The 23,523-nt window shown below is 36.5% G+C and overlaps 5 protein-coding genes across 5 annotated transcripts; 1 reads left to right on the top strand and 4 right to left on the bottom strand.

Moving 5' to 3' along the window:
- Positions 1–10: 10 nt before the first annotated feature.
- On the bottom strand, positions 11–4,919 carry GCK72_008328 (uncharacterized protein; the record flags this gene model as incomplete). Its single annotated transcript, XM_053726769.1, has 8 exons — positions 11–47; positions 94–221; positions 1,252–1,393; positions 2,026–2,255; positions 3,396–3,537; positions 4,239–4,396; positions 4,521–4,685; positions 4,914–4,919. 8 exons carry the CDS (start codon positions 4,917–4,919, stop codon positions 11–13), a joined length of 1,008 nt encoding a protein of 335 aa, XP_053586346.1.
- Positions 4,920–7,007: 2,088 nt separating this feature from the next.
- On the top strand, positions 7,008–7,544 carry GCK72_008329 (uncharacterized protein; the record flags this gene model as incomplete). The annotated part of the gene is made up of 1 exon (XM_053726770.1): positions 7,008–7,544. One exon carries the CDS (start codon positions 7,008–7,010, stop codon positions 7,542–7,544), a length of 537 nt encoding a protein of 178 aa, XP_053586347.1.
- Positions 7,545–7,767: 223 nt separating this feature from the next.
- Positions 7,768–9,728, bottom strand: GCK72_008330 (uncharacterized protein; the record flags this gene model as incomplete). Its single annotated transcript, XM_053726771.1, has 3 exons — positions 7,768–7,948; positions 8,938–9,065; positions 9,651–9,728. The coding sequence occupies 3 exons, from the start codon at positions 9,726–9,728 to the stop codon at positions 7,768–7,770; spliced, it is 387 nt and encodes a 128-aa protein (XP_053586348.1).
- A 510-nt stretch (positions 9,729–10,238) lies between these two features.
- GCK72_008331 (uncharacterized protein) lies at positions 10,239–16,158 on the bottom strand (the record flags this gene model as incomplete). Its single annotated transcript, XM_053726772.1, has 6 exons — positions 10,239–10,275; positions 10,322–10,449; positions 11,475–11,616; positions 12,211–12,440; positions 14,555–14,719; positions 16,084–16,158. 6 exons carry the CDS (start codon positions 16,156–16,158, stop codon positions 10,239–10,241), a joined length of 777 nt encoding a protein of 258 aa, XP_053586349.1.
- A 5,622-nt stretch (positions 16,159–21,780) lies between these two features.
- On the bottom strand, positions 21,781–22,946 carry GCK72_008332 (uncharacterized protein; the record flags this gene model as incomplete). The annotated part of the gene is made up of 4 exons (XM_053726773.1): positions 21,781–21,822; positions 21,870–22,011; positions 22,201–22,427; positions 22,881–22,946. The coding sequence occupies 4 exons, from the start codon at positions 22,944–22,946 to the stop codon at positions 21,781–21,783; spliced, it is 477 nt and encodes a 158-aa protein (XP_053586350.1).
- Between the last annotated feature and the right edge of the window lie 577 nt (positions 22,947–23,523).

A 23,523-nucleotide genomic window follows, 5' to 3' on the forward strand; every position in this document is an offset into this window, starting at 1 on the left:
CTCAAGACGCTCATTTTCCAAGCATACTGTTAAGACGACGGATGTGCCTAAAAATTGTTTTTTTTTAAAGAAATCCCACTTCTTTCAACTAACTCAATAGCTCTCCACAGAATCATTCGCCTTGTCGGGACTCCATCATTGTTCTTCCACGGCAGAACCATTTGCAGTTGGTGAAAAGCGTCACGAATTACTCGGTTGGCCTCTTTTTGACGAGCGTTAGCCTGAAAAAGTCGAAGTGCAAAAATTACGTCAAAACAAGTATTTACAGAACATTTGGAGTTACGGTACTGAACAAAAAGAATTTGCGGATGCAGCAATTTAGGGAGGCGTTTATAATACAAGAAGTTTTTCAACTACAAAGATAGAGCTATGCATTTTCTGGAACACAAAAGTATACAGTTCTTAAATAATTTTTGCTATTTGTGGTACAAGTACGTATACCTAAAACAAAAAAATATCGAAGGAAAATCTTACCTTTTTTCTCCACTCCTTATAGTCGCGCATTTTTGAACCCAATCTCTGCCGGGATTCCAAATCGATGAACTGAATATGCGTGAAGAATGAAAGGAATGGTCTCGAGAAGTCGAGTGGTTTTTGTTTTCTATTTTGTTGTTGTACAGGACAGGCTGGCAAGAGTAGAGGGGCGGTCCCTTCTTTGAACAGTACCGCCGACTTTATTTTGGAGTGTAGTCCACAGATGTTTAGGGACATGACCTTGTAACTATGCTGGATTTTCTGTCAAAGTATTAATGAGGGAACATGAGTCACAATTGGAAATCTAATGCATTTGGATACAGCAAAATGGATAAAACAATTTTGAAAAAGTGTAATGAAAAATTGTTTCCTGGATTTCAGTCTTGGAGCAACACTCTGCTGGTAAGGATAAACTCTTTTTTTCTACAAGATTCAAAACCAAGATTCAAACCAAGATACTCTTACCCTGTAGTGTTTCCTCTTACAAAAATATTTATTAGAACATTTAGAGCATACCGAATGAATTGACTTTGAATTGCTAAAAGTTTGGAAGGAAAACATAAAATATCTTGATTAGTTGACCATTGTTACTTCAACAATCGTTTTCTGACTTTTCTGAACAGGAAAATTATTGCTTGGCGTGATACATACCGTATTCACTCTTATAACTGATATCTCTAAACTTCCAGTAGCTAAATGGCCTACATGCAAGCCATTATCAATCGGAGCACAAAGTGTATAGGTTTATAAGAGCAAATACAGTAATCCCACACTTACCGGAGAAACAAAACCACATTGGATAACAGATATTAGGCTTTCCCGATATTGAGATGACATGAACACACAAATGATCATGTGAGTTGCAGTGGTTGCGGAGAGAATAAAAGAGAAGCACTTTTCGAATGCCTCCAATATGAAACTAAAAATTAATTAATGTCTTTTTGAATATATGTATCTTATTTCAAAACATTGGAAACTTATGGACTGGAGTCTTTGGTATACAGAAAGGATAATTAATTACCTATCTTTTCATTTGTATAAAACACTTTACAGCAGTGCGAGGCGTAAAGTACGAAACGAACACATTTGAATGTTTCTTGGGGTGCGTTGCGTGCGCGTCGCGGTTTATATTAAAAGCTACGACAAATAAACGTAAAAATTCTTGGCAAGCATTTTTTGGCACTGTGCCAACCGTTGAGCGACGGAGCGCGTTTCCGCAACCTTGCGCCTCGCACTGCATTTATATGTCTAAAGAATTTTACTCCCCTAATTTGCTTTTTACCTTGTTTCCAAACCTTTAGTATTTAAAACGTCATTTTAAGACGCCGTTTCCTCCCTATTTATGTTTTCCCGATTCAACTCTATTCTCGTGGTTTCAAGAATAATGTTAAACGTCTCGACTTTTTCCAATACCTTACATAACATGTCTACTAATCTTGGTTTCCTATTGTTTTCCTCCTTCTCTATTGTGATTGTGTTAGTGGCTTCTTCCCCTTCTTCTCAAATTAAACAACCATCACTACTAGCTTTACAGTCACAAACTGAACTTACTAATATCGTTCTTCCACTACAAAAATGTCCGACTGACTCATCCAGAAAACGATACCAAGAGGAAGCTCGGCAATGAAGAATGGGAGTGTCAAGCATAAAACCAATTTAGAAGTGTTCTTAGATTTTTTGGTTTCCGAAGACGACTCCAACTTCTGACGCTGAATATTAGCTTTCCGTATTTTCAATATCAAGAATAAAGTGACTACAGGGAAGGCAATACATGGAATTATCTGAAATGCATGTATATAATTTTGCAAAGTCAATAAATAAAAATCACTTTCGATAAAAGTGCATCTGTTATCTTATAAAATGTGTATAGTTTCTTATTATTTGATGGAAAAGATAAAGATTTTATATTTTGATAAAATAGAAATTCAGCTTTCAATAAATCCTGCGAGCACTTGTAATGAGGATCAGTAAACTCAATTTCATATCTATAAGAATCCAAAATTTGAATAGGAAAACAAAGAAACAACACTCCGATTATAGTAAAGAACCCGGCTTTCGGTTGGGACAAGATTTCAACTTTCGGATTCATTGGGTACTTGATAACAATGGTTCGTATCACAGCGATACTTAAACTTAGCCATGTTGAGCATCTTCTTGCAAAGTTACGAATAGTATCCATTATATTATTGATTACAAGAATCCTATAATCTGTTTCTTTGGAATAACATACAGTCATAACCTTGAAGAAATTCACTATTTCCACATGAACATCATAAGACAGAGAACAAATATCCAGAAATGCAACCGCTGCGAGCAGAATATAGATAGAAGAGGTTCTCATTGATTTTTGAGTCAAAACTATTATATGGAAGATATTTATCAAAATACAAACGGCTGCTACATGAACTCCATTTTTTTGCAAATGATCATTGACGAAGTCATAAAAGTCATCATAGAGAAAACATATGAGTTTAAGGGCCCACCCGTTATAATTAGGAAAAAAGGATTCACAAGACATCCAGGTAATCTCATTGCTATCAGCAGCCATGTTGGGCTTTGGGTTTGAAGTATAAGATTTGATACTTCATTTTTTGTCGAATAGGAAAATGTGATGGAGAATAATAATTATATGTTACATCAAAAAATATGATGTTTTCGAGAAAAAAGTTTTTAAACTTCAAAGTTTTAACGATCAAACAATAAACTTCCTAAAGGTATGATGAACAAGTGGTCAATCTGACATAATTTATTTAGGAAAGAAATACAAAAAGATTAATTAACTTTTCAAAGTTAAAATAAAATAGAACTTCTGGTAGAGCTGTAGAAAAGTGAAACTAGTTAGCCCATGTCACCTCTAGTGTTCTTTCTTTTCTTTCCTGAATGAAAACATGATTTTGAATTTGAATTCCTATGATACCAACTTGGCGAACGTAACCAGATCTCACTAGTGACACAGCATTTTCTCGATATTCCGACGACATCAGTACACAAATAATCATATGAGTGGCAGTGGTTGCGGAGAGAATGAAAGAGAAGAATCTTTCAAATGTAACTACGATAAAGCTGAAATACTTTTATTTTTGTTTTTTTTAGGAAAATAGCTTTCTCAAAGATACTTGCAAGGAAACTACAGGGGTTTAACAAACTCAGTCCGTCATATACTTCCATTGATAAACTTTTTTTTAACCATAATGATTTTATTTCTGCTATGGCTCAGCCAAGTACTTGAGATTTTTACCCAAAAAGGGAAAAAGAAAAAGCTGAACCATTCATACTTGCAACCGGGCCGTGGGAAGGGCCTTAGAAAAACTCGCTTCAAAATGAAAATTAGGAGTCGATCAACCTGTCAAATTATAGATCTCGGTGAGCTCTACTCGATTCTATTTTTCTATTCACTGTAAATTTAGTGAGAGCCGCAGTACAATCCATTTAGTGGCCGGGCCGTGATTCAAGGCCCGGCTGTTCACGGCCCGGCCACTTAATGGCTTGTACTGCGGCTCTCACTAAACTTACAGTGAAAATGAAAATAGATTTGAGTAGAGCTCACCGAGATCTACAATTTGACAGGTTGATCAATTACCAATTTTAATTTTGAAGCGAGTTACTATAAGGCCCGCTCACGGCCCGGACTCGGCCCGATTGCAAGTATGGAATCATTTAATTTTATGACCAGCAGGATCCAGTTGATTTTCATAGCAGAAATGGAACGTATCGTGTCAAATTAATCTATAGTGAAATTCAACACCTTTTATAGTCAAACTCACAAAAAACGTTCCTCCCCTAAAACAATACTCGATTGGCTCATCCAGAAAACGATACCAAGGGGAAGCTCGGCAATGAAGAATGAGAGTGTCAAGCATAAAACCAATTTCGAAGTGTTCTTAGATTTTTTGGTTTCCGAAGACGACTCCAACTTCTGACGCTGAATATTCGCTTTTCGTATTTCTAATATCAAAATTAAGGTAACTATTGGAAATGTAACACAAGGAATTATCTGAAACTTATGTATAGCCAGTGGATTCACCGTATTGGTGTGCAAAACTCACTTTCGAAAGAAGCGATTCTGTAATCTTAATATATGTATAAGCTTTCTTGTTAGGATAATACGTGAACACCTGATTCCAATACCAGCGGAATTCGGTGGTCATATATTGAGTACATTTGTAGTCCTCATCATTCGGCACTATATTGTACTTGAAATAATCCGTAAGCTGAATGGGAAAGCATAGTAAAAAGATAAAAAGAATGATAGAAACAGCTGTTTTTGGTTTTGACAAAAATTCAATTTTTGGGTTCATTGGGTACTTGATAACTATTGTTCTGATTACTGCGATACTTAAACTGAGCCATGTAGAACATCGTCTGGTTAAACTGCGAATAGAATCCATAGCATTGTTGATTATCAATATTTTGTAATCTGTCTCTTTCGAATAGCATACCTTCATAACATTAAAACTAGAAAAATATCGGGAACTTTATAAATTAATCTAAAACCCCTAAAAACCATGAAACAGGACTTACAATTCAAAAACGTTCAAATTTGATACAACTGTGTTGAAAACGAGAATAGGGAGTTTTAGAAGCGGAAAACTGGAGTTCATTTCGGAATAAAAATGGGAGAAATGCGAGTAATTATGAATATGTAATATTGATTTGGGTGACGTGGAGAGTATGAGAGACGGAGACAAACGTAAATCATAGAACACCCAAGATGTCTTGTGGGAATAAGTCCCCTTGCAAAAATGAGAGGCTCTAGCAACCGCGCTCCATTTTACTCAAATCTTTATAATTCTTTAAAGTGTTGGTGGGTTTATTATTTGACACAAGGTATTCGACACAATATCTTTTGGTTCAGTTTGAGTGAGTGAGTTTGAGTGTGTGAGTTTGAGTGTGTGAGTTTGAGTGTGTGAGTTTGAGTGTGTGAGTTTGAGTCTGTGAGTTTGAGTCTGTGAGTTTGAGTGAATGAGTTGAACAGAGCCAAAATAGAACATCATTTTTGTAGTTGACCATTTTTTTGTAGGAACACTATCTTGAAATTTACAGGTGAAATTTGAAAGGACAATTCGTACACAGAGTACGGAGCAGGTGATCTGAGTAGACAGAGAGCGGAAAGGACACATTTGTGTAATGAGAAAAGAGAGCAGAAGATTCGGGGAAAACCCGCAGTGCACGTTAGAATAAATATACAACATCCCACCGCTTTCACGTGTCTCTTTCTGTCTTTTCTTTTTTCTTCTTTCTATTGAAACATTTATTTTTTAGTGTTGTTAGCACGGCACGCTTCTTACAACCGCGCTCTATTGCAACCGAAGAAAATAGTGTGCGAAATTGAGAGACTCAGAGAAAGAGGGACTTTTTTCAAGGCCATTCCGGTGGAGCGCAGTTGTTAGAATTGTGCCGAGCTAATATTTTTTGTTTTTTATTAAGACACTTTCGATAAGGTGTGATGTTCGATATTTGAGAATATATTTTAAGATGTGTAGAAAAATATGGACATTCCCATGATAATAATCAAAAAAAAACTCTGAAAAAATGCAATCCGCGAAGTTTCAGACCGAGAATGCTAGAAATTTCAAAGTGGTCAGTGCTGGCCGAACTTTTTTGTGTTTCTAGGCCACGGAAAGTTCTTCAAGACACAGTTTAAGAGTAGGAGCGAAACTGACGAAGAAAGAACTTTATGTGGCCTAGAAACACAAAAACAAAAAGTTCGGCCAGAGCCTTTTTGTACTAAAAATTCGCGGCTTGCCAATTTTTTCGGAGTTTTTTGAACACACATTTTGAAACATGTTCTCCAATTCCCAAAAAAAAGTACTCGAGATTAAATTCCTTACTATTTCCAGATCCCATAATGAAATACCTCAAATTCCCACTTGTCGTACAGAAGGAAATATTTGAGCACATGATATTCGAAGAGCTGTTTCTGCTGTCACTCTGCTCAAAACGTTTCAAAAACCTGATTCATTTGGTTCAAAAGAGTCGGATCAAAAGAGTCAACACAATTACGTATTTCTTTGCAAGGAATAAAAATTCCACGATTACTGTAAAATCGAGTAGTTCGGAGAGAATTCTGCGGATGAAGAAGAATAAGGAGAAGGAATCGGAAGAAAACAGTTCATTTTGGTGAGAAGTTTATCAAATTTTATTCAATAGACCGGCACCTTTAATCAGGGGTGGGAAATTCCGGACCGGGAAAAATTTTCCTCAGCCCGGCCCGGCTCCTGTAGAAATTTTAAATTTTTTTTTGTAAAAATTTCATTAAAAATGCACAAAATCTTGGAAGTTTAAAAAAAAGTGCTCGACTTTTTTGAATATCGATAAAAACTCAAGCGTACGAGACAATTTTGACAATTTTTATGAAAGTTTCAAACCGACTGGACCGAACCGGGATTTTCCAACACTGCTTTAATATAGCGACATGCCGGTCTATTAGAGTAAATACTAAAATTGTACTTGACTGACAGCGATGAAAGAAAACTTGTTTCAGCTTCTCGGGCAGCTCATTGATATTCGATCTGAATCATAGAGATTCCACTATGGAAACCATTCACACTCTCATCAAAAACTTCTTCGAACAAGCAGAGTACCAAATCAAATCAAGGCACGACCTATTACCACCCAACTACCCAGACATCAAAAACAGCGAAATCGCACTACCCCGTAAAATATCACCCCACAAGTTGGATGTATTTTTCAACAATTTTCCATTACGAGAATACGTCAAAATTATCGGAAGTTTCAACGGAAATCTAGATCCGAAGTCTAAACTTTATGAAGCTGAACACTTGGAAATTGACGGTCCCCTTACTCAAGCAGACGACATTTTGTATCGATTCAAGGGACAATGTCTGTATTTGGAAAACGCCACTTTCTACGATGAAACTATTTATCATTTTCTTGAAATGTGGAAATCAGGACTTGGATTTCAAAATCTGCAGAAACTTGTCATTAATTGTGGATACCTGTTTCGATTCAAAGTCAACCAACTCAAGGAATCTGTTGGTGTAAGGACTTTGGATGAAGCGAAGGGAGCACTATTTTATGAGTGGCAGAAAAGGTTTGATTGCTATTAGCACGACACAGTTTTTACAACTGCGCTCCACCGAAATCCCTTTAAAAATGTCTCTTTTTCTCTGAGTCTCTCAATTTCGCACACCATTTTCTTCGGTTTCGAGCTTTGCACAGTTGCGCTCCATCGAAAGAGACATTTTTCAAGGGTATTTCGGTGGAGCGCAGTTGTAAGAACTGTGTCGACCTAGTATAAATCTTTGAAAAAATCTCTGTTGAAAGCCAAAACTAAATTTCAGACTCAACATCCACCCTGTTGAATATGAGACACAATTCATTCGGACTAGGGATTATATCCAAAGGGAGCAAAATGGCCAAGTCGCATATGTATCCATTTCTGAAACATCTTTTGCTCTCGTCGTTTGGAACCCTGCTGATGAAGAACAATTTGTAGAGCTTAATGATGAACCTGAACCTCAGGGCTTAATGAATGATCCTCAGAACTTACCGTTCTTCTGGGGTTTAATATGAGTACGGGTGATGTCAGAAGGTCAATATTGCTGGACGTTTCGAAGCTGGGACGTTTTGCAACCGTTATTTTCAGACTTGCAACGGGCCGGGCCGGGCCGGGCCGGGCCGGAATGAAAATTTCCAGGGCCCGGCCCGGCCCGGCTCGGCCCGGCCCGGCCCGGTCGGCCCGGAAGTTCAGTACTGAAAAAAATTCAAATTTTTTTTTCGAAAATTTCCCGATTTTTTTTGAAAAATATTTTTTAAAAACAATTTTTTGTAGGCTTCGAAGGTTTTTGAAAAATATACTTGAGGAAAAATATGAAAAATTTTCAGAAAATAAATTTTTGGACAAAAAATTGTAGTGAAAAAAGTTCAAAAATTCAAATCCGGGCCGACCGGGCCGGGCCGGGCCGGAGCTTTCTCGGCCCGGCCCGGAATCTTGCAAGTCTGGTTATTTTCAATGTTTAATGTCTCTTTCCAAAACTTCAAAATGTCCCAGTCCCGTTTAACGACTCCTCTAAACATGTCTAAATCGTACCTCTGTCATTTTGTTTTCAAATTTTGAATAAATATAAGAAACGTTTGGCATTTTTCAAACAATTTTTTAATGTTATAATTCCCAGTTGTTTCAAATTTCATTTCCCTAATTCTGTATTGAAAAAATCAGTCGTTCAAAATCAGGTCCGGGCTTCAAAAAAAGCAACAAAAACTTTTTAAAAAAACATTTATTTCAATTTTTGGAGCCGAAGTTTGGCCTTTTTCGCAAAAAATTGAAAAAATTGGGAAAAAATTGAATTTTCAATTCAACACTAAATTTCTCTACCAACAGCTATTTCATTTGAAGCATAAAGATAATTTTCAAAGTGCTCATTTTCCAAGCAGATTGTTAAGATGACGGATGTACCTACAAAATCTTGTTTTTCTGGAAACCCACAAATTTCAACTTACTCAATTGCTCTCCAAAGAATCTTTCGTCTTGTCGGGGCTCCATCACTGTTCTTCCACGGCAGAGCCATTCGCAGTTGGTTAAAAGCGACACGAATAACTCGGTTTGCCTCTATATGGCCGGTGGTGACCTGAAAAATTCAAAGTACAAAAATTATATCGAAAATAAGGATTTATAGCTCAAGACTGAGCGACTTTTCTCAATGTCTAGGTTACTGTAGTCAGGGCTATGGTAGTAAGCAGTACTACTATATACAGTACCGCTCAAAAGTATATTAAGTTTTGCCTTTTTCAGTAGAAAACGCCCAACTTTGAGAGTGTGTCATGGTAGTACTTATTGTCCCATCAAATAGATTTTTAAAGGATCATACAGAACTAAGATAGATCTTCATTTTTGTTGTTGTCAAATTTTTTGTACAGACACTCCCTAGCAAGTTACATATTGACAAAGTAATTTCTCCCTCAAATTGACCCATTTCAGTGCAAAATTGTGCGATTTTTGAGCTGTTGTCTAAAAATGACCATAACTCTCTAGGGAGTGTCCGTACAAAAAAGTTGTCAACTACAAAAATGAAACTGTACTTTTGATCTGTACGATCCATTAAAAATCTACTTGATGGGACAAACACTGATACCGTAACACTTTCTCAAAGTTGGGCGTTATCTACTGAAAAAGGCAGAACTTAATATACTTTTGAGCGGTATTGTAGACTTACCTCAAGTTGGACCGATTCAGTCTCCTGAACCACCTCATAACCCTGGTCGATCTCAGATTCCGGTGGAGTAGTCGACATCTTGCAAGTCGTCAGAATGAATGACTCTAACCCAAGCCTGGCTGAAGTCGTCGAGCAAGTGGGCGGAGCCTAAGCTTCTCATCGGCTCAAGGTTAATTAAATGCGCACATCTGGTGTTGTCCACGTTTGAGTGAAAGCAATCAGACTTGTGACAAGGGACAGTGCGTAGTGTAATAATAGCATGTGGTTTGGAAAAAAGTTGTTCACTCGGTAGTATTTTAGATTGTAAATCTAATTTTAAAAGAACAGAGATCTTGGATATTGCGGCTACAGTATCTAAAGCTGCGTGGTCTACGGCTCCATACTGTCATCAAGTAGCTGTCGACAAGAAGCTGTCGGTAAACGAGGAAGAACCCACTAAGAGTGGTAACCTGATACCCGGATAGAGTTTTATCCTCTTAGTTAATAAAGGGTGATGTCAGTAATAGTTTACAATGCTCGATTTCAATTAAAAATTGATGTTTTATTTGAATAAGAACAATAAAATCAAGAAGATAATCCTCAAGACGCTCATTTTCCAAGCAGATCGTTAAGACGACGAATGTGCCTAAAAATTGTTTTTTTTTAAAGAAATCCCACTTCTTTCAACTAACTCAATAGCTCTCCACAGAATCATTCGTCTTGTCGGGGCTCCATCCCTGTTCTTCCACGGCAGAACCATTTGCAGTTGGTGAAAAGCGTCACGAATTACTCGGTTGGCCTCTTTTTGGCGGGCATTGGCCTGAAAAAGTCGAAGTACAAAAATTACGTCAAAACAAGTATTTACAGAACATTTGGAGTTTCAAGTTACGGTACTGAACAAAAAGAATTTGCAGCAATTTAGGGAGGCGTTTATAATACAAGAAGTTTTTCAACTACAAAGATAGAGCTATGCATTTTCTGGAACACAAAAATATACAGTTCTTAAATAATTTTTGCTATTTGTGGTGCAAGTACGTATGCCTGAAACAGAAAAATCGAGGAAAAGACTTACCTTTTTTCTCCATTCCTTATAGTCGCGCATTTTTTAAGCCAATCTCTGCCGGGATTCCAAATCGATGAACTGAATATGCGTGAAGAATGAAAGGAATGGTCTCGAGAAGTCGAGTGGTTTTTGTTTTCTATTTTGTTGTTGTACAGGACAGGCTGGCAAGAGTAGAGGGGCGGTCCCTTCTTTGAACAGTACCGCCGACTTTATTTTGGAGTGTAGTCCACAGATGTTTAGGGACATGACCTTGTAACTATGCTGGATTTTCTGTCAAAGTATTAATGAGGGAACATGAGTCACAATTGGAAATCTAATGCATTTGGATACAGCAAAATGGATAAAACAATTTTGAAAAAGTGTAATGAAAAATTGTTTCCTGGATTTCAGTCTTGGAGCAACACTCTGCTGGTAAGGATAAACTCTTTTTTTCTCCAAGATTCAAACCAAGATACTCATACCCTGTAGTGTTTCCTCTTACAAAAATATTTATTAAATCATTTAGAACATAAGAGCCGAATAAAATGATTTTGAATTGCTAAAAGTTTAGAAGGAAAACATAAATTGTCTTGATTAGCCCACCATTGTTACTTCAACAACCGTTGTCTGACTTTTCTGAACAGGAAAATTATTACTGGACCTGATACATACCGTATTCCCTCTTGTAACTGATATCTCTAAACTTCCGGTAGCTAACTGGCCTACATGCAAGCCAAGGGATTATCAATCGGAGCACAAAGTGTATAGGTTTATAAGAGTAAATACAGTAATACCATACTTACCTGAGAAACAAAACCACATTGGATAACAGATATTAGGCTTTTCCGATATTGAGATGACATGAACACACAAATGATCATGTGAGTTGCAGTGGTTGCGGAGAGAATAAAAGAGAAACATTTTTCGAATGCCTCCAATATGAAACTAAAAATTAATTAATGCCTTTTTGAATATATTTATCTTATTTCAAAACATTGAAAACTTATGGATTGGAGTCGTTGGTATACAGAAGGGATAATTAATTACCTATCTTCTTTATTTGTATAAAACACTTTACAGCATTGCGAGGCATGAGGTCCCCAATGAACACATCTGAATGTTTTTTGGGGGGCGCGTTGCGTGCGCGTCGATAAACGTAAAAATCCTTGGCAAGCATTTTTTGGCACTGTGCCAAGTTGTGCGACGGAGCGCGTTTCCGCAACCTTGCGCATCTCACTGCTGTGTATTTGTATCTAGTAAAAATTTCACTCGCTCAATTTGTTTTTCACCTTGTTTTATCCAGTTGAAGTTTACTCCCTTTTAATGTTTTCCTCGATTAAACTCTACTCACGTGGTTTCAAGAATAATGTTAAACGTCTCGACTTTTCCAAATGTCTCACTCATAACATGCCTATCTACTAATTTTAGTTTCCAATTGGTTTCCTCTTTCTCTACAGTGATTATTTAGTGGCTTGTTGCCCTTTATCTTAAATAAAACTACCAAACACTGCTAGGTTGACAGTCACAAACTGAACTTACTAAAATCGTTCTTCCTCCACAAAAATGTTCGACTGACTCATCCAGAAAACAATACCAAGAGGAAGCTCGGCAATGAAGAATGGGAGTGTCAAGCATAAAACTAATTTAGAAGTGTTCTTAGATTTTTTGGTTTCCGAAGACGACTCCAACTTCTGACGCTGAATATTAGCTTTTCGTATTTCTAATATCAAGAATAAGGTGACTACTGGGAAGGCAACACATGGAATTATCTGAAATGATTGTTTATAATTTTGCAAAGCCAATAAATAAAAATCACTTTCGATAAAAGTGCATCTGTTATCTTATAAAATGTGTATAATTTCTTATTATTCGAAGGAAAAGATAAAGATTTCATATTTTGATAAAATAGAAATTCAGCTTTCAATAAATCCTGCGAGCACTTGTAATGGGGATCAGTAAACTCAATTTCATATCTATAAGAATCCAAAATTTGAATAGGGAAACAAAGAAACAACACTCCGATTATAGTAAAGAACCCGGCTTTCGGTTGGGACAAGATTTCAACTTTCGGATTCATTGGGTACTTGATAACAATGGTTCGTATCACAGCGATACTTAAACTTAGCCATGTTGAGCATCTTCTTGCAAAGTTACGAATAGTATCCAGTATATTATTGATTACAAGTATCCTATAATCTGTTTCTTTGGAATAACATACAGTCATAACCTTGAAGAAATTCACTATTTCCACATGAACATCATAAGACAGAGAACAAATATCCATAAATGCAACCGCTGCGAGCAGAATATAGATAGAAGAGGTTCTCATTGATTTTTGAGTCAAAACTATTATATGGAAGATATTTATCAAAATACAAACGGCTGCTACATGAACTCCATTTTTTTGCAAATGATCATTGACGAAGTCATAAAAGTCATCATAGAGAAAACATATGAGTTTAAGGGCCCACCCGTTATAATTAGGAAAAAAGGATTCACAAGACATCCAGGTAATCTCATTGTTATCAGCAGCAATGTTGGGCTTTGGGTTTGAAGTATAAGATTTGATACTTCATTTTTTGTCAAATCGGAAAATGTGATGAAGAATAATAATTATAGGTTACATCAAAAATATGATGTTTTTGAGAAAAATGTTTTTAAACTTCAAAGTCTTAACGATCAAACATTAAACTTCAAAAAGGTATGATGAACAAGTGATCAATCTGACATGATTTATTTAGCAAAGAAATACAAAAAGATCAATTAACTGTTCAAAGTTAAAATAAAATAGAACTTCTGGTAAAGCTGTAGAAAAGTGAAACTAGTTAGCCCACGTCACCTCCAGTGTCCTCTCTGTTCTTTTCTGAATGAAAACATGATTTTGAATTTGAATTCCTATGATACCAACTTGGCGAACGTAACCACATCTCACTAGGGACACAGCATTTTCTCGATATTCCGACGACATCAGTACACAAATAATCATATGAGTGGCAGTGGTTGCGGAGAGAATGAAAGAGAAGAATCTTTCAAATGTAACTACGATAAAGCTGAAATACTTTTATTTTTGTTTTTTTTTAGGAAAATAGCTTTCTCAAAGATACTTGCAAGGAAACTACAGGGGTTTAACAAACTCAGTCCGTCATATACTTCCATTGATAAACTTTTTTTTAACCATAATGATTTTATTTCTGCTATGGCTCAGCCAAGTACTTGAGATTTTTACCCAAAAAGGGAGAAAGAAAAAGCTGAACCATTCATACTTGCAACCGGGCCGTGGGAAGGGCCTTAGAATAACTCGCTTCAAAATGAAAATTAGGAGTCGATCAACCTGTCAAATTGTAGATCTCGGTGAGCTCTACTCGATTCTATATTTCTATTCACTGTAAATTTAGTGAGAGCCGCAGTACAATCCATTTAGTGGCCGGGCCGTGATTCAAGGCCCGGCTGTTCACGGCCCGGCCATTAAATGGCTTGTACTGCGGCTCTCACTAAACTTACAGTAAAAATGAAAATAGATTTGAGTAGAGCTCACCGAAATCTACAATTTGACAGGTTGATCTACTACCAATTTTAATTTTGAAGCGAGTAATTCTAAGGCCCGCTCACGGCCCGGACTCGGCCCGATTGCAAGTATGGAATCATTTAATTTTATGACCAGCAGGATCCAGTTGATTTTCATTGCAGAAATGGAACGTATCGTGTCAAATTAATGTATAGTGAAGTTCAACAACTCTTATAGGACTCCAACTTCTGACGCTGAATATTCGCTTTTCGTATTTCTAATATCAAGAATAAAGTGACTATTGGAAATGTAACACAAGGAATTATCTGAAACTTATGTATAGCCAGTGGATTCACAGTATTGGTGTGCAAAACTCACTTTCGAAAGAAGCGATTCTGTAATCTTAATATATGTATAAGCTTTCTTGTTAGGATAATACGTGAACACCTGATTCCAATACCAGCGGAATTCAGTGGTCATATATTGAGTACATTTGTAGTCCTCATCATTCGGCACTATATTGTACTTGAAATAATCCGTAAGCTGAATGGGAGAGCATAGTAAAAAGATAAAAAGAATGATAGAAACAGCTGTTTTTGGTTTTGACAAAAATTCAATTTTTGGATTCATTGGGTACTTGATAACTATTGTTCTGATTACTGCGATACTTAAACTGAGCCATGTGGAACATCGTCTGGTTATACTGCGAATAGAATCCATAGCATTGTTGATTATCAATATTTTGTAATCTGTCTCTTTCGAATAGCATACCTTCATAACATTAAAAAAGTTAACGACTTCAGTATGTACATCATAAGATAAAGAACAGATATCGATGAGAGCAATTGCTAGAAGTAATATATAGATAGGAGAGGTTCTCATTGATTTTTGAGTCAAAACTATTATATGGAAGATGTTTATCAGAATACAGAATGCAGCAACATGAACACTATTTTTCACTAATTGATTCTCGACAAATTTGGAAAAATCCAGGTAGAGAAAGCAAATAACTTGCTGCTTTACACCTTTGAACTTGGGAAAATAGTCTTGACATGTGTAAGGGATAAGTTCAACCATGTGTCTCACAGAAATGAATTTGGGCAACCAATGTGGTGGGCGGGGGAAAAATTATGTGTTTTCGTTTTCAACGATCAAATGATAATTGCTTTTCAAAAATAACAAAATATTTAATCACATGTAACAAACTGCAAATGTTGACAAGAAAGTAGTTTTTCATTCAAAAAGTTGAACTTCCGAGGACAACTAATGTTTTGGGAATGCGGCTTTAAACGGCTCCGCGACATTTCGCATCTGCGGCATTTCGGCAACTTCGACACTTCGCAACTGTTCATTTCGGTTTCGGGACTGTTCATTTACGACGTTTGGAAACCCTAAAAACTAAACTATCATAGTTTTGTCAAAAAACGGGCCAGACAACTTTTTCTTTTATTTAATTGTTTTCAAATACGCATTGGTATACTCAACATTTTCAACTGACCCAGATATTCAAGTGTGGTGTGATTTCAAAACGACATGGTTGCGAAACGTCCTAGTTGAAAATTGTGGTAGTTGCAAAACAAATCAAATTGAGAGGCAAAACTGATTCAAATATTGCGATCCCGAAGAAGGTGTTGGTCCTGGACCAAAATAGATTAAACATGTGACATAATATGTAACTATTTATAATTGATATTTGAATGAGAGATTTGATTAAAAACACGAGTTCTTATGTTAAAATACAAAGTTTTCTTATTGAAATACAGAAAATTGTTTATGAATGGTACGAGAAAGAAAAAAAATAATGCAACTCAATTGACCACCGTCCCCAAAACAACTGATTCTTGTTTTTTCTGAAAATTAGTTTAAATAGTGCAAATGGTTTTTTGAATGACATATACCTTGAATACCTGACCGCATCTGACAACCAGCAATGAAGTCTCTCGATATTGAGATGACATGAACACACAAATTATCATGTGCATCGCAGTGGTAACAGAGAGAACAAACGAGAAAAACTTTTCAACTGCATCGACAATAAATCTGAAACATGTAATTTCAAACATTCGTTTGTTGTCAATAAAGGAACTTTGTTAGCTTCCATAATAAACTTTTGTTAACCACAACAACATTATTTCTGCAATCAGATGAGTTCTGCTAGATACCAAGTCATGGCTCGACAAATGCTCAATATTTTTCAAACTTGATTGGTGAAAAGACCAGAAAACCCAAAATTCGCCAATCTAAGTATAACTAGGTCCCTAACATCAGAGATGTGCGGAATTCCTTCCTTCGACTTCCGTCTTCTGACTTCCGGGCTCTTTTCACTTTCTAGGATTATTTAGCTGTTTTTGTCTGTAGAAACGAGCTTGTCATCGAAACAGTATTATAGCAAAAGCAGTATTATAGCAAAAGCTCAAAATTATAGCAAAAGTTCATGACCTCACGAGAGTCAGATATAAAGTCTCAACTATTTTGTTAGTAAAACTCACAAAAATCCACCGTCATCATACAAATCATTCAGCGGGATCAGAATCGAAACGATGCCAAGCGGAAGTTCAGCAATAAAAAAGGGGATAGTTAGAGCTAATACCAATCTTGAGGTATTCTTTGAGTCTTGAGAAGCAGTTGATGATGTGCCCAGATTTTGTCGACGAGCTCCCGCTTTCCGTATTTCTCGTATCAAGATAACGGTGACTATTGGGAACAGTATGCTTGGAATTATCTGAAATGAAAAGTAAAGTTTTAAAAACAAAAACCGTTACTTATCAGCCAAGCAGTAACGGGCCGCCACCGGCCGGCGCATAACTTGCTTCAAACTTAATTTTATGAGCTTAAAAATATCTTGATTAAAAATATCTTGACTAGCGTCCCCCGCCTCCCGGCGGGCTCCGCAGTACTCGGCTGCGCCTCGTGTGCGGTGCTTAGCAAGTTTTAAATTCAAAAATTAGCTTGCTCGATTTGAAGGAAAATGGAAGAACGTCCAGCTTTTGAATTCAAAACAGACACACCGACTGATACTATTTTCCCCGTATTCGATCAGAACATTCGAAATTTTTACAATATTTCTTTTCATATTCATTTAGAAAGTTCATACAAAAACGAATAAGAAGGTTTCGAACCCCCAGCCCACCGATTCTCACCCCCGCCCTCTTCCACTGCGCCACTTGTGCACAGAAAAACGTGGTCATGGAGAGAATAGAAAAGAGGGGAGATCCTCGCAGCAGTACAATGACACATACAATGACAAAATGGTCAGTGTATTCGAAAAAAATGTCAGTGGAGATTCAGGTTTCTCCACAGAATCGTCCGGTGTCAATATTTTTTGATCGGACTTTTTGGTTCCATTAGATCTCCGAAAGTTTAGATCGGTGTCAAAAATCCAGAACGATTCAGTGGATCCAGTCCCCAGGACAGCGAATAGAAAAAATCCCAACATGACCGAAAAACCGCGAAAATCACAAAATCTGGTTTTCTGAAAGCTTTATCAGCTAAAAGTATATTGAATTTTACATGGATCGATAGAGATTTTTTTTCTACACATTTCCTTTTTTTCGGATCCTGAAAATTTTCAAAACTGAGCGAGTTACAGCCGGTCAAAGTTTTGGGCAGAAAAAGGGGGATCGATCGATAATTGCTCATTTTTTGACTGTTTTTTGAGTATAACTCGAATGCATCATCTCCAATTTGAAATCTGTTTTTTTAGTCACTTCCGCCATCCCCAGTTACATAACTCTACCAAATTTCAAAGCTCTCGGTTCAAAACAACTCGAGAAATAAGAAGGAAAGTGAAAATTTTGAGAAAAAAAGTCGTTTCCTTTCTTTTATGGCCATAAATCATATTTTCACAGATTTGTAAATAATTTTTATATGTCTCGATAGCCAGATTTTCAGAGATCTTAAGTTCAAAAAATCCCCCAGAAATGTTCAAAGCTGAAGCCGTACGAAGTAGGAAACGGCGGAAATCGTGAATTTCTCAAGCCATTTATTTGAGCAAAAAAAGTTGTTTTTACTTTTGTGCTTATAACTCTCTCCCAAATGCTCCAAATCTATCCCCTGGCAGTCGCCACATCCGTATTAAGTTTTCAAAAACAAACGAAAAAGAATTTTTTGAAAATCTCTACAACGAAAAAAGTTATTCAAAAAATGAGTGCGACTCAAAGTTTTTGACAGACCATTCGACACTTTTGGCGAAGCTCCGCCCACCGAAATCGCCCACCTCATACCTATCGGATTTAAAGAGAGGGGGCGACTAGCGTCCCCCGCCTCCCGGCGGGCTCCGCTAGAAGGGGCTTCGCCCCTTGCGCAGTGCTCAGCAAGCTTTGAATCAGATCGCTACGACCATTTTGAAGCAAGTTATGAGCATTTTCTATTTTATGTGACCCAAGCAAACAGAATTTCATTAGCTTTCGAATGGTAGTAAAATGAAGGTTCTACGACAATTTTGAGCCGAGTTTAAAAAAAACAAAAAAATTGGACCAGCCAGAAACTCGAACCAAAAACCTCCCCAGCGACGCACCGCAACACTGCTACTGAGCCACACACTCGTTGGTGTGTAGCCACCCAGATGGCGTTTAAGTGGTGGGAAGAGGCACGCTTGCTTCGACTCGACCAGTTGTCTCCTTTCAGAAATGTTCTCCAAAGTTTGAGACCCTATAACTCGGGTCAAAATCAATATTTTTTAAATCTGGTTTTTTCTCCCCCTAGATAATTTTCCTGGCTAACACATATCAGAAAACCGTATTAGCCGGACAGAAGACACTCCAGAGCTAAGCGATATAAGCGAAAAACACGTTTTCTCCACAGCTCAGCTCCCACTGGACCGTTTTGGCTGAAACTTATATATTCCATTAGATAATTCCGATTTGACTAACATATCAAAAAATCAAAACAACTTTAGTACAAAAATTTTTCAGGACAGCAAAAATAGTCCGGTGGAGGCCGACTACAGCAAGGCGTTTTTTTCCATTTTTCTGCAGACCACCGGCCGTACCGGACAGGGGGTGATTCAAATCATGAATTTGACGTAAAAAAGTGATTTCTCGTCTAATTTTACGTCTAGTTACCAAGTTATATGAAGAAATATCGGGTAGAACTCGAGATAATCGGAGTGAAGCAAAAAAACCGAAAAATCAAAAAATCTAAAATTCTCTCAAAATTAAAAGGTGTCTCCATTCAATCGATTATAACTCGTTTAGAAGTATAGAATCTCAAAAAGGGGGTTCTTAATAAAAGATTGCCCCGAAAAATTCCTATCTTAAAAAAGAATAAAATCAAAATTTCATCGAGAATCGGGAAAGTTATTAATGGTTCAAAATGGGGAAAAATTCTTGACATTTTTTTGTCGCTTTTTTCGCCTATTTCTGAGCATAACTCTGCTCTTTTCTACTCCAGAAATATGGAATTTGGCAAAAAGTAAGAAAAAGTTATTAGCTAAACAGCTAAAAAAAATTTATCAAAAAATATAAAGTTTGAACAAAGTTGCACGAGGCAAAGCAAAAAAACTTTTTTGGACACATTTTTAAGCCCCGCCCACTTTTTTTGGCCCAGCCATACCTACTACCCATTGGGAAAGAAGGTGGTGGACGAGTTCTATGTTTGTGCGGGCCGGATGACTACTCGTTAATGTATCGCGGGTCGGAAAAATGTGGCAAAAAACGGAAAACTGGCCAAAAAATATATTCTAGCCCGACCCGCGGTTCATTAGCGATTAGTCATCCGGCCCGTAGTAGGTCACAGAAATAGAACTTGCTGAGATCTAAACTTTTGTATATTTTTCAGCTCTCAAAACTCAGATTGAAGCGAGGTACGCGTCGGTCCGTGTCGGCCCAAAACTATGCTAAAATGTTAAAAAATGATGAATTGTTGTCTGTAAACTTAAAATGATTTAAAAAATTTTGTAAAGGAATTCTGAGTTTTAAAAGCTGAAAAATATACCAAAATGTAGATTCCAATGAGTTCTATGTTCATGGCCTACCACGGGCCCGATAACTGGTAAAAAACGCGTAAATTGCCAAAAAATCTATTCTAGCCCGGCCCGCGGTTCATTAACGGCTAATCACCCGGCCCGTGGGAGGTAACAGACATAGAACCCACCGAGATCTACATTTTGGTGTATTTTTCAGATCTTAAACTCAGTTTGAAGTGAGTTACCCGCCGGCTCGTGTCGGCGACGTTCGATTGGCAAGTATACAAAAAAAACAAAGAAAAGCTCACCTTTGAAAGTAATGCATCAATAATTCTATAGAATTTGTAAAATCTCTTTTGATTGTTTTGAAAAAACCAGGAAATATTGCTGTCATAGAAGAAAAAGCTACCATCGGGAAACTGAGTGCACTTGTAATGTTCATTTATCAAGTCTAAATCATACTTGTAATAATCCAGCACGTGAATAGGAATTAACATTAAAAGAACACCAATAATAATGAAAAATGCGAATTTTGGTTTTGAGAGTATTTCAAGTTTGGGGTGCATCGGGTACTTGATGACTAGGGTTCGGATAAGAGTGATGCTGAAACTTAACCAAGTGGAGCACCTTCTGGTATAATTTCGAATTGATTCCATTATATTATTGATGATTAAAATATTATAATCAGCTTCTTTTGAGAAACAAGCATTAAACGTTTTGAATATATTGACACTTTCAAAATAAATGTCATAAGAAAAAGAGCAAATATCCATAAAAGCAATAGCTGCAAGCAGAATATAGATAGGAGAAGCTCTCATTGCTTTTCTTGAGAGAACATAAATATGGAATATATTGATTGGAATACAGACAAGAGCGACGTGGATTCCATTCTGATATAACTCAACAGCGAAGGAGTTGAAGTTTTCATAGATTGCACAAAGTATCCGGCGAGTGAGGTTGGTGCGTGTTGTGAACAAAGCATCTTCAAGGCAACTCATATCGAGAAATTTTAGTTTGATAGAAAAGTAAACTTACTTCCAAGGAATATGTATAAAGTAGGTTGCACAATATAAATTATAGGTTAAATACATCGAATTCAGAGAATTTATGTATATTGATCCCTTGGAAACATCAGCAACAAAATTAAAGTTTATTTTACTTGTAAAAAGATTTTGATAAAGCGAATTCTAGGTTACATTAAACAACATTTAAACACATAACTATCAATATTTGCTCTGAACTGCTGTGAGTGGTTCAGTTCCAGTATAATGAAATTGCAACTGTAAATTTGATGTATTTGACTCCGCACTACTTGGTTGTGCACCATGCTTAGCATGTTTTGAAATGGTAAATGGTAACGACTTGCATGACTTTATTCTCCCCGTGTTCAATAACTCTTTCTTTGTTTAATTGTTTTCAAATACGCTTTGGTACACTCAACATTTTCAACTGACCCAAATTTTCAAGTGCGGTGTGATTTCGAAACGTCCGAGTTGCAAAGTGTGATAGTTGCAAAACAAATCAAATTGAGAGGCAAAACTTATTCAAATATTGCGATCCCGAAGAAGATGTTGGTCCTGGACCAAAATAGATTAAACATGTGACATAATATGTAACTATTTATAATTAATATATGCAGGAGAGATTTGAAAAACAATAGTTCTTAAAGTACAAGGTTTTCTTCTTGAATAACAGAAATTCAATTGACCACCGTCCCCAGAGCAACTGATTCTTGTTTTTTCTGGAAATTAGTTTAAATGGTAAAATGGTTTTTTGAATGACACATACCTTAAAAACCTGACCGCATCTGACAACCAGCAATGCCGTCTCTCGATATTGAGATGACATGAACACACAAATAATCATGTGCATTGCAGTGGTAACAGAGAGAACAAACGAGAAAAACTTTTCAAATGCATCAAACACAAAGCTGCAATTTAAAAACATTTTTGATAGAAATGCAGTCAAATTGGTTTTGACAAGTGAACTCCGTTAAGTAAAAAAATTAACTTTCGCTGATGGGTTGAGTTTACTGTATTCTCTCAAAGTTATAGCAACAGTTATTGACCTCTAGAGCCAGATCGAAAGTTCTAACTTCCGTTTTTTAATTGCAACTCACTAAAATCCATTGTCACTATAAAAATTAGGAACAAGAATCGAAACGATGCCAAGCGGAAGTTCAGCAATAAAAAAGGGGATTGTCAAAGCTAATACCAATCTTGAGGTATTCTTTGAGTCTTGAGAAGCAGTGGATGATGTGCCCAGATTTTGTCGACGAGCTCCCGCTTTCCGTATTTCTCGTATCAAGATAACTGTGACTATTGGGAATAGTATACTTGGAATTATCTGGAATTCAAGAAATCTCAAATACTCAACAAAAAAAAACAAAGAAAAACTCACCTTCGAAAGTAATGCATCAGTTAATCTATGAAATTTGTAAATTCTCATTTCATTATATTGAAAAAACATGGAAATGCCGTTTTCATAGAATAATTTATTACTCTCCGGATGTTGAGTGCACTTGTAATGGTCGTTTATCAAGTGTGGATCATACTTGAAATAATCAAAAACATGAATAGGAGTAAACAGTAAAATAACACCGATAATAATATAAAATGCGAATTTTGGTTTTGAAAGTATTTCAAGATTGGGATTCATTGGGTACTTGATGACTAGGGTTCGGATAAGAGTGATGCTGAAACTAAACCAAGTGGAGCATCTTCTGGTATAATTTCGAATTGATTCCATTGTATTTTTGATGATTAAAATATTATAATCTGCTTCTTTTGAGAAACAAACATTAAACGCTTTGAATATTTTCACAACTTCAACATGAATATCATAAGAAAAAGAGCATATATCCATAAGAGCAATAGCTGCAAGCAGAATATAAATAGGAGAGGATCTCATTGATTTTCTTGAGAGCACATAAAAATGGAATATATTGATTGGAATACACACAACAGCGACGTGGATTCCATTCTCATATAACTCGGAAACGGCGAAGAAGATAAAGTTTTCATAGATTGCACAAAGTATCCGGCGAAAAAAGTAGGTGTGTGTCGTGAACAAATCATTTTCTAGGCAGCTCATATCGAGAAGCTAGTTTGATATAAATGGATTTACTTTCAAAAATATGTATAAAAGTTGGTTGCCCAATATAAATTATAGGTTATATCGAATTCAGAAAATTTATGTATCTTGATCCCTTGGAAACATTATCAAAGTTCATTTTCTTGGGAAAAAGTTTCAGATAAGGTGATTATAGGTTGAATTAAACAATATTTCAACACAACACTGTCAATAATGTCTCAGAACTGTTGTGACAGGTTCAGTCTCAGTATAATGAAATTGAAGCTGTAAATTTGATGTATTTGAGTAACGGCTGGTTTGAGTAACCAATTTGACTGCATTTCTATCAAAAATATTTCTAAATTGCAGC

Source organism: Caenorhabditis remanei, chromosome III (genome assembly GCF_010183535.1).
Source record: "Caenorhabditis remanei strain PX506 chromosome III, whole genome shotgun sequence".
NCBI lineage: Eukaryota > Metazoa > Nematoda > Chromadorea > Rhabditida > Rhabditidae > Caenorhabditis > Caenorhabditis remanei.